Source organism: Oncorhynchus mykiss, chromosome 18 (genome assembly GCF_057628025.1).
Source record: "Oncorhynchus mykiss isolate SJ-2025 chromosome 18, ASM5762802v1, whole genome shotgun sequence".
Classification (NCBI taxonomy): Eukaryota; Metazoa; Chordata; class Actinopteri; order Salmoniformes; family Salmonidae; genus Oncorhynchus; species Oncorhynchus mykiss.
Genome location: NC_143039.1, coordinates 16,380,933 through 16,392,515, shown reverse-complemented (window position 1 = coordinate 16,392,515; position 11,583 = coordinate 16,380,933). Strand labels below are relative to the sequence as shown.

General features: G+C 41.9%; 1 protein-coding gene across 1 annotated transcript in view; it reads left to right on the top strand.

Annotated features, from left to right (window-relative positions):
- The first annotated feature begins 332 nt into the window (after window positions 1-332).
- The window catches only part of LOC110495390 (kinesin heavy chain), a 35,094-nt gene continuing 23,843 nt past the window's right edge, over window positions 333-11,583 (top strand). Inside the window, exons 1-10 of the mRNA XM_090207388.1 lie at window positions 333-1,130; window positions 5,911-5,998; window positions 6,230-6,303; window positions 6,921-7,025; window positions 7,491-7,539; window positions 7,909-7,964; window positions 8,376-8,463; window positions 9,707-9,831; window positions 10,234-10,338; window positions 11,313-11,461. Of these exons, the coding sequence (XP_090063514.1) occupies window positions 1,002-1,130; window positions 5,911-5,998; window positions 6,230-6,303; window positions 6,921-7,025; window positions 7,491-7,539; window positions 7,909-7,964; window positions 8,376-8,463; window positions 9,707-9,831; window positions 10,234-10,338; window positions 11,313-11,461 (968 nt within the window). The 5' untranslated portion in view covers window positions 333-1,001. The remainder of the gene's footprint in view (window positions 1,131-5,910; window positions 5,999-6,229; window positions 6,304-6,920; window positions 7,026-7,490; window positions 7,540-7,908; window positions 7,965-8,375; window positions 8,464-9,706; window positions 9,832-10,233; window positions 10,339-11,312; window positions 11,462-11,583) is intronic.

Here is an 11,583-nt window from a genome sequence, read left to right as displayed (position 1 = left end):
GTGTTATTAACATGTTGCTGTTGTCAGTGTTGTTTTTTCCACATGTAACTAAGTTCTCACTAATGTGTGTGTGTGTGTGTGTGTGTGTACTTTACAAAAAGTAGACTCCTTTGTAAAGTGTGTTGTGCACTTGATGTCATTTGTTGCATTGTGGGTGCTAGGACAAATAGTGTGAAGTTCCATATTTTCTCATTGTTTGGCGTTGTCTATTATTTCATGTCAGCAGCCGTTTTTTATTTTGTACATATTGTAAACATGACGGGTCATACAGTGATGTAACGTTTGAACAATGTTGCACAGATGTTTTAAGATATTAAAAACTGGTCACTCCTACTTTAATTATCTGGCGTTTTAAGTGCACTCTTATTGAACCTTTTGTGTATTGATACACATGATGCTGTTTTAAACGTTCATGCACATCCAATCGTCACATTCTATCATAAAGGAATTTAAATATATTGCAATTAGTTGCAGGTAGTAGTTTTTTTTTCTCCATTGATGGGCAATAGAATTTCAAATTTGAAACGATTAATTTCCTTTAGAGTTAAACACTGACCTCTAGCTGTTATTTCGAGCAGCGAGATGCTGGGCTCCAGCCCTGAGGGAGGGAGGGGGGAGGAGGAAGGGGAGTGGTACTGGTGCTGATGCAGTGTGGAAGAGAAGAGCGCAGAGCAACGTGCAGTACGATGCGGGGGTTTCTCAACTCCGCGGCACTCGTCTCTTCTGAAGGATAGGCTTTACCTATCCCTTTGTAAATTATATTTTTGTAGGATTTGTATAATTTTTTCTTCCAACACTGTCTCCGGACCAATATTTTGCGTTCTGATCGGAATGGACGACTGCAGTTGATTTCTCTGTCTCAACTAAATGCCCGTGGCGTAGCGAAATAGAGGCACTTTGAGTGAAGGACGCGTTGGTTTACTTACAATCATTCAACAGATAAAAACCATCCGCGGATCAAAGTTGATCTGGATATCTGCTTGCCTCGATAGAACGCAACCATGGCGGATGCTGCAGCCGAATACGGCGTGAAAGTAATGTGCCGATTCAGGCCACTAAATGAATCCGAAATAACAAGAGGAGACAAATACATCCCCAAATTCAAAGAAGACGACACCGTGATTATAACTGTAAGTGCTGTATCTAATAGTTCATTTATCTGCTGAATATAACGTTGCTTGTGTAGGTCTATTGTTGCCACAACTAGACGACTCAAACACTAGCAAAACGCGCAGAGGCAATGTGCAATGCAGTGAGCATTTTCAATAGAGAGCGCCCAATGTATTGACAATCTTTACACGCAGCACATTGGATTGTAGCCTATGGATTTTTGTTTAAAAAAAAAATGTTTGTGGCAACTTCCACAAACATTCCAAAAAATGTTTGTGACCCCCTGCAGAGGATTTGTTGGTAGCCTACATGTTTTGATTGTGTTGCGCTGTAGCTATCTCCAGCGGCAGCTGATGGCCTGAGAGATGGAGAATTGGGAATTGTTGTCAGACATGGCCTGGGCCATTGCCAGAGAGAGACAGGGACCCGAGGCTGTTGCCAGAGAGAGACAGGGACCCGGGGCTGTTGCCAAAGAGACAGATTGTGCTTTGACACTGCTGTTATGCGGTATTCACTCTGCTGAGGTGGCAGATTCCAGGTGGCTAACATACTGTCCTTCTCTGTCACCTGTGGTGAATGGAAGCACTCATAATAGGGAGATAAACACCATATAAGGCATTTCCTCTCATTCTACTAACTACAAAGCACACGCAGCCTATACCTTTGAACGTTTTGATTGGATCTAATAGGATTTATTTAATGTTACCATTTTAAAAGTGGCAAGCCTGTTAAATTGATGTCAATGGATTACAGTACAGTAGTTGGATGACTGGCTTGGCTTAAATGATTCTTCAAGTTCAGGTTTTCAGCAAGTGACAAGGGGGTCATATACACTTCTCCAGCCTTACGCTGGCTGTGTGTGCCCATCACCTGCCTAATCAAGATACACTATATATACAAATGTATGTGGACATCCCTTTCAAATAATGGATTCAGCTATTTCAGCTGCACCTGTTGCTGACGGGTGTATAAAATCGAACACACAGCCGTGCAATCTCCATAGACAAAATTTGGCAGTAGTATGGCCTTACTGAAGAGCTCAGTGACTTTCAATGTGGCACCATCATAGGATGCCACCTTTCCGACAAGTCAGTTGGTCAAATTTATTCCCTAGTGGAGCTGCCCCGGTCAACTGTAAGTGCTTTTATTGTGAAGTGGAAACATCTATGAGCAACAGCAGCTCAGCCTCGAAGTGGTAGGCCACACAAGCCATCAGAACGGCAAGACAATGCCAGCAAGACAATGCCACCGTGCAAGGTCGATAGAGAAATGGTTTGTCGAGATGGTGTGGAAGAACTTGACTGGCTTGCACAGTGCCCTGACCTCAACCCCGTCAAACACCTTGGGGATGAATTGAAACGCTGACTGCGAGCCAGTCCTATTCACCCAACATCAGTACCCGACCTCACTAATGCTCTTGTGGCTGAATAAAAGCAAATCCCCGCCGTAATGTTCGAACATCTAGTGGAAAACCTTCCCAGAAGAGTGGAGAGGCTGTTACAGCAGTAATGTTCCAACATCTAGTGGAAAACCTTCCCAGAAGAGTGGAGAGGCTGTTACAGCAGTAATGTTCCAACATCTAGTGGAAAACCTTCCCAGAAGAGTGGAGAGGCTGTTACAGCAGTAATGTTCCAACATCTAGTGGAAAACCTTCCCAGAAGAGTGGAGAGGCTGTTACAGCAGTACTGTTCCAACATCTAGTGGAAAACCTTCCCAGAAGAGTGGAGAGGCTGTTACAGCAGTAATGTTCCAACATCTAGTGGAAAGCCTTCCCAGAAGAGTGGAGAGGCTGTTACAGCAGTAATGTTCCTACATCTAGTGGAAAGCCTTCCCAGAAGAGTGGAGAGGCTGTTACAGCAGTAAAGGGTGGAACAATTCCATATTAATGCCCATAAATTTGGAATAAGACGCTCAACGAGCAAGTGTCGACAGATTCTTGCAAAACATCTAGATAAGAGCTAAAGGTCTTATTTTGCATGCTCACGGGCAGCATCTTATTAAAATGTTTTCTATACAGAAGGCCTACAGAGTTCTCATCACAATAGCTTGTCTGTCTGTAAACAGTATCTCGTCATTAAGCTCCTCCCCTTGCTCAACACCCGTTCAGTGTTCATGTATTATGCATAAGGTTGCCTGCCATCATAATGAAGCGTTGTGTCAGTGTGTGTGTGTGTTAAGGAAGTACACTGTATACCACATATTTACCTAATATAATGTTAAATTGAGGCCTAATGCAGTTGTGTATTATGAAGGCCTATGAGATCTCACATCAATCACTTTAGTTCCAGAGAAAGAACAGAAGCCTCTGTTTAAAGCAGTAGGCCGGCTAGCTGTTACAGACATCAATGCATTCTCCTGCAGCCTGCAGATAGCTCAGCTGTTACAGACATCTCCCCATTCTCCTGTAGTCTACAGACAGATAGCTCAGCTGTTACAGACATCAATGCATTCTCCTGCAGCCTGCAGATAGCTCAGCTGTTACAGACATCAATGCATTCTCCTGCAGCCTGCAGATAGCTCAGCTGTTACAGACATCTCCCCATTCTCCTGTAGTCTACAGACAGACAGCTCAGCTGTTACAGACATCAATGCATTCTCCTGCAGCCTGCAGATAGCTCAGCTGTTACAGACATCTCCTCATTCTCCTGCAGCCTGCAGATAGCTCAGCTGTTACAGACATCAATGCATTCTCCTGTAGTCTACAGACAGACAGCTCAGCTGGTACAGACATCTCCCCATTCTCCTGTAGTCTACAGACAGCTCAGCTGTTACAGACATCAATGCATTCTCCTGCAGCCTGCAGATAGCTCAGCTGTTACAGACATCAATGCATTCTCCTGCAGCCTGCAGATAGCTCAGCTGTTACAGACATCAATGCATTCTCCTGTAGTCTACAGACAGACAGCTCAGCTGGTACAGACATCTCCCCATTCTCCTGTAGTCTACAGACAGCTCAGCTGTTACAGACATCAATGCATTCTCCTGCAGCCTGCAGATAGCTCAGCTGTTACAGACATCAATGCATTCTCCTGTAGTCTACAGACAGATAGCTCAGCTGTTACAGACATCTCCCCATTCTCCTGTAGTCTACAGACAGATAGCTCAGCTGTTACAGACATCTCCCCATTCTCCTGCAGCCTGCAGATAGCTCAGCTGGTACAGACATCTCCCCATTCTCCTGTAGTCTACAGACAGATAGCTCAGCTGTTACAGACATCAATGCATTCTCCTGTAGTCTACAGATAGCTCAGCTGTTACAGACATCTCCCCATTCTCCTGTAGTCTACAGACAGACAGCTCAGCTGTTACAGACATCAATGCATTCTCCTGTAGTCTACAGATAGCTCAGCTGGTACAGACATCTCCTCATTCTCCTGTAGTCTACAGATAGCTCAGCTGTTACAGACATCTCCCCATTCTCCTGTAGTCTACAGACAGACAGCTCAGCTGGTACAGACATCAATGCATTCTCCTGTAGTCTACAGACAGATAGCTCAGCTGTTACAGACATCAATGCATTCTCCTGCAGCCTGCAGATAGCTCAGCTGTTACAGACATCTCCTCATTCTCCTGTAGTCTACAGACAGATAGCTCAGCTGGTACAGACATCTCCTCATTCTCCTGTAGTCTACAGACAGATAGCTCAGCTGGTACAGACATCTCCTCATTCTCCTGTAGTCTACAGACAGATAGCTCAGCTGGTACAGACATCTCCTCATTCTCCTGTAGTCTACAGACAGACAGCTCAGCTGGTACAGACATCTCCTCATTCTCCTGTAGTCTACAGACAGATAGCTCAGCTGGTACAGACATCTCCTCATTCTCCTGTAGTCTACAGACATACAGCTCAGCTGGTACAGACATCTCCTCATTCTCCTGTAGTCTACAGACAGATAGCTCAGCTGGTACAGACATCTCCTCATTCTCCTGTAGTCTACAGACAGACAGCTCAGCTGGTACAGACATCTCCTCATTCTCCTGTAGTCTACAGACAGATAGCTCAGCTGGTACAGACATCTCCTCATTCTCCTGTAGTCTACAGACAGACAGCTCAGCTGGTACAGACATCTCCTCATTCTCCTGTAGTCTACAGACAGACAGCTCAGCTGCTGACAGGCTGGTTGTCTTGTGTTGTGTCCGTCCCCATAGACCAGGCTGGATCGTGTTGATTAAACCTGCTGCTTGTAGCTCTATTGTAATTGTCTCACAAGCTCTGCTATTGATTATTAATTATCATTCACCAGCTCTGGTATTGATGATTGATTACCATTCACAAGCTCTGCTATTGATGATTGATTACCATTCACAAGCTTTGCTATTGATGATTGATTACCATTCACAAGCTCTGGTTTTGATGATTGATTACCATTCACAAGCTCTGGTTTTGATGATTGATTACCATTCACAAGCTCTGCTATTGAATATTTATTACCATTCACAAACTCTGGTTTTGATGATTGATTACCATTCACAAGCTCTGCTATTGAATATTTATTACCATTCACAAGCTCTGCTATTGATGATTGATTACCATTCACAAGCTTTGCTATTGATGATTGATTACCATTCACAAGCTCTGCTATTGATGATTGATTACCATTCACAAGCTCTGCTATTGATGATTGATTACCATTCACAAGCTCTGCTATTGAATATTTATTACCATTCACAAACTCCGCTATTGATTATTGATTACCATTAACATAGTGTTAGAGAGAATAAAGTATGAGGTGGTATTTACCCATTACCTCTTTCCCATAGAGCTCTGTAATCACTGTGCATTTTGACTGTTCTGGACAGGGTAAACCGTATGTCTTTGACCGCGTCCTGCCTCCCAATACAGCCCAGGAGCAGGTCTACGATGCCTGTGCCAAACAGATTGTTAAAGGTAGGTTAACCCCAGACAGATTGTTGAAGGTAGGCTAACCCCAGACAGATTGTTGAAGGATGCTAACCCCAGCTGGTGAGTCCTTCCCCTTGTAGAATAAGTGTTAATATGACTGATCCACATTCCTTGTGTATGTGTGGTGTCCGGTGGGTTGGTAAAGAAACACCAGACAGCAAAAATACACATTTCTGGACAAATGAAGTTGAACTGTATTGTATTGTATTCACACAGACGTCCTTGGAGGATACAATGGAACCATCTTTGCCTATGGACAGACCTCCTCGGGGAAGACCCACACCATGGAGGTCAGCCTGATTCTCTGTAGTAATGGCACCTGCCTAAATGAACAGAGACAGGGAATATATGATCTAAAGGCAGCCTGTATGTTGTAGGTACAGTACGCCCTGAGAACACGGTACCAAGACGACTGAACGGATTATTCTCAGACAGTTCAGCAGAGAGCCTTCTGACATGATGTTTCACTGGAAGTCAGTCCAGCCTTTCTAAGAGCAGTAAAACACATCAGATCAGTTAGGGTGGCAGACATACATTGCGTAATTTCATTACTCTCTGAGACTGAATTGATTTAGGGTGAGATTATGGTTCTGTAGTGTGGGTGATTTACAGAACTGGACCACCAACGCTATAGGTTGCGTTTATCCTCAAGCAGCTAATGGCTTTTTAAAGTGGCCATTGTTTCTTCATCCCTGAACAGCAAGGATCAGCTAAAGCCAGCAGTAGATAGAGAACAGCATATAGAACAGCTGCTTCTTGGGGGTATAGATGTCTATTACATAGAACCGCTGTAGATATTCAGTGTATATAGAACAGGTTGGCTATACGGGATGTTCCCCGGACCCCAGACTATTTAGTGATAATAATCAGTATTGAGTGTGATGTAATGTATTGTTCCTCATCGCAGGGCAAGCTCCACGACCCCCAGCTGATGGGCATCATCCCACGCATCTCTCACGACATCTTCGATCACATCTACTCCATGGACGAGAACCTCGAGTTCCACATCAAGGTATTCAATTGTTAAATTCAACTTTATTTATTCTCTCAAGGCCCAATAAGAAAGACAAAGTCATTCTACAAGTATCAAATCAATATCAACAAGATGTCTGGTCATCAAAATGTTTTTTTTTTTTAAAGTGAATAAATCCAGAGGTTAAACAGTGTGTCAGTCTCCATCCCTTCCAGTATTCTCATTTTGATACCTACACACCTGGAACAGATACTATTTTGTATCAAGGACCTTAAAGGAGCGCAGACGGCCTCCTACCATTTCTCTGGTCATCAAAATGTTTTTTTTTTAAGTGAATAAATCCAGAGGTTAAACAGTGTGTCAGTCTCCATCCCTTCCAGTATTCTCATTTTGATACCTATTTTTTGGGACCAAATTTTGGACCTTTAAGGAGCGCAGACGGCCTCCTACCATTTCTCTGGTCATCTAAATGTACCCTGTATTGATTCCTGTTTTCTTGTGCAGGTCTCGTATTTTGAGATCTACCTGGACAAGATCCGAGACTTACTAGATGGTAAGAAGAACTCGTGTTGGATGGACTTCAAAGAGAAGTCTTTTGAAGATGAACAGAGATCATTTTAGACAGGTCATAATGGGGTAGCCTAGTGGTTATTAAGAGCGTTGAGCCAGTAACCGAAAGGTCACTGGTTCAAATCCCAGAGGCGGCAAGGTGGAAAAATCTGGCGTTCTACTCTTGAACAAGGCAGAACAAGACAGCAACTGCTCTCCGGGTGCCGATGACATGGATGTGGATTAAGGCAGCCCCCCCCCCCCCCCCCCGCACCTCTCTGATTCAGACACATTTCAGTTGAATGCATTCAGTTGTACAACTGACTAGCTGTCCCCCTTTCCTTTCCTAATGACTCGTTTCCCTCTTTTCCAGTGTCGAAGACCAACCTGGCTGTGCATGAGGACAAGAACAGAGTTCCCTATGTCAAGGTGAGCAGGACAGATGGTTAGGTAACACATTCTGCAGGTGTATAATGCTTTATTTCTTGTCATAAGCATGTTTCAGCCTATATAATGTCTTATTATAAGGCTGCCCCCTGAGTGGCGCAGCGGTCTAAGGTACTGCATCGCAGTGCTAGAGGCGTCACTACAGGCGTCACTACAGACTCGGGTTTGATCCCGGGCTGTATCACAACCGGCCGTGGTCGGGAGTCCCATAGGGCGGTGCACAATTGGCCCAGCGTCGTCCGGGTTAGGGAAGGGTTTGGCCGGGTTAGGCTGTCATTTTAAATAATAATTTGTTCTTAACTGACTTGCCTAGTTAATTGTTAAAATAACAAAATGTTATAGAAATCATAAAAGGCACCAACCTGTTAAAGCTGTGATGTGATCCTGTCCCAGGGTTGTACAGAACGCTTTGTGTCCAGTCCAGAGGAAGTCATGGATGTCATCGATGAGGGAAAGGCCAACCGGCACGTGGCTGTGACAAGTATGTTGTGTCTCTTCTATCAATCAATCACATTTATTTATGAAGCCCTTCTTAGATCAACAGTTGTCAACGTGTTTAACAGTATCCCGGCCTGCAAGCAGATGCACAGAGGCCAGGAAACTTTCCCTAGAAGGGTGTATCATTGCTACTATAATATATACTACTTCTATAATATATACTTCTTCAATAATATATACCTCTTCTGTAAGATATACTTCTTCTATAAGATATACTTCTTCTAAAATATATACTTATTCTATAAGATATACTTTTTCTATAATATATACTTCAATTAGACATACTTATTTGATAAGATATACTTCTATAATATATACTTCTTCTAAAATATATACTTCTTCTATAATATATACTTCTTCTATAATATATACTTCTACTATAATATATACTTCTTCTATAATATATACTTATTTTATAATATACACTTCTTCAATAAGATATACTTCTTCTTAGATATACTTATTCTATTAGATATACTTCTATAATATATACTTCTACTATAATATATACTTCTTCAATAAGATATACTTCTTCTTAGATATACTTCTTCTATTAGATATACTTCTATAATATATACTTCTACTATAATATATACTTCTTCAATAAGATATACTTCTTCTTAGATATACTTCTTCTATTAGATATACTTCTATAATATATACTTCTACTATAATATATACTTCTTCAATAATATATACTTCTTCAATAATATGTACCTCTTCTGTAAGATATACTTCTTCTATAATATATACTTCTTCTATAAGATATACTTCTTCTATAATATATACTTCTTCAATAATATGTACCTCTTCTGTAAGATATTATTTTTCTATAATATATACTTCAATTAGACATACTTATTTGATAAGATATACTTCTATAATATATACCTCTTCAATAATATATACCTCTTCTGTAAGATATACTTCTTCTATAAGATATACTTCTTCTATAATATATATTTATTCTATAAGATCTACTTTTTCTATAATATATACTTCAATTAGATATACTTCTTCTATAAGATATACTTCTTCTAAAATATATACTTCTTCTATGAGATATACTTTTTCTATAATATATACTTCAATTAGACATACTTATTTGATAAGATATACTTCTATAAGATATACTTCTTCTATAATATATACTTCTACTATAATATATACTTCTTCTATAATATATACTTCTTCTATAATAAATATGTATTTTGTCCTGTTCATAGACATGAATGAGCACAGTTCCAGAAGCCACAGCATCTTCCTGATCAACATCAAACAAGAGAATGTGGAAACAGAGAAGAAACTGTCAGGGAAGTTATACCTGGTGGATCTGGCTGGGAGTGAGAAGGTAAATCAGTATGATGGTAAAGGCAGACCCCAACAAACCACCATAACTTGTGTTAGAACTGTTTATAACTTGTCATAACTGTGTTATAACTCTAGGCTTGTCTGATGAAGAGGCCAATGAACCGCCATAACTTGTTAGAACTGCATAACTGTGCTATTATTGTGTTATAAGGTGTTATAACTCCCAGCTTGTCAGTCAGGTGTAAGATGCTGAAGCATCCTATGTCCTCTCCCACCTGCTGACTCATGAAGACAGACTCCCAACAAACAAATTGTGTTATGACTGTTATAACTGTTTTATAAGGTGTTATAACTCCAGACCTGTCAGTTAGAAGATGCTGCTGCATTGTGTGGCCTCTCTCCCCTGCTGACAGTCGTTTCTCTCTCTGTTTGTCTCTTTAAGGTCAGTAAGACAGGTGCTGAAGGAGCCGTGTTGGACGAAGCTAAAAATATCAATAAGTCCCTCTCTGCTCTGGGGAATGTCATCTCTGCTCTGGCTGAGGGGACAGTGAGTTCTCTCTATATATCTTACCCTTCTCTCTTTAATATAGGGACATCAGCAGGGATTACTGAATACTTTGCTTAAAAAAAATAAAAAATAAACCAAAATGTGCTTTTGCTGAAAAAAGTTGTGTGTCAGCAGTGAGGTCATGTTTTTCCTCTGATCTGGCCCTGATGGCTGACTGGTTATCTATGAGACTGACTGGTTATCTATGTGACTGACTGGTTATCTATGAGACTGACTGGTTATCTATGTGGCTGTCTGTTGAAAGGCCCTGATGGCTGACTGGTTATCTATGAGACTGACTGGTTATCTATGTGACTGACTGGTTATCTATGAGACTGACTGGTTATCTATGTGGCTGTCTGTTGAAAGGCCCTGATGGATGACTAGTTATCTATGTGGCTGTCTGTTGAAAGGCCCTGATGGCTGACTGGTTATCTATGTGGCTGTCTGTTGAAAGGCCCTGATGGCTGACTGGTTATCTATGAGACTGACTGGTTATCTATGTGGCTGTCTGTTGAAAGGCCCTGATGGCTGACTGGTTATCTATGAGACTGACTGGTTATCTATGTGGCTGTCTGTTGAAAGGCCCTGATGGCTGACTGGTTATCTATGAGACTGACTGGTTATCTATGTGGCTGTCTGTTGAAAGGCCCTGATGGCTGACTGGTTATCTATGAGACTGACTGGTTATCTATGTGGCTGTCTGTTGAAAGGCCCTGATGGCTGACTGGTTATCTATGTGGCTGTCTGTTGAAAGGCCCTGATGGCTGACTGGTTATCTATGAGACTTACTGGTTATCTATGAGACTGTCTGCTGAAGGGCCCTGATGGCTGACTGGTTATCTATGAGACTGACTGGTTATCTATGAGACTGACTGGTTATCTATGAGACTGACTGGTTATCTATGAGACTGTTTGTTGAAAGGCCCTGATGGCTGACTGGTTATCTATGAGGCTGTGTTGTTTGTTTTCAGAAAACCCACGTCCCGTACAGGGACAGCAAGATGACCCGTATCCTGCAGGACTCTCTAGGGGGGAACTGTAGGACCACCATCATCATCTGTGCATCTCCCTCCATCTACAACGAGTGTGAGACCAAGTCTACCCTCATGTTCGGACAGAGGTGGGTCAGCACCTCTCTACAGTTTACCTGGTCTAGTGGCAGACTGTTAGTATAAGTCTACCCTGTTGGGACAGAGGTGGGTCAGCACCTCTCTACAGTTTACCTGGTCTAGTGGCAGACTG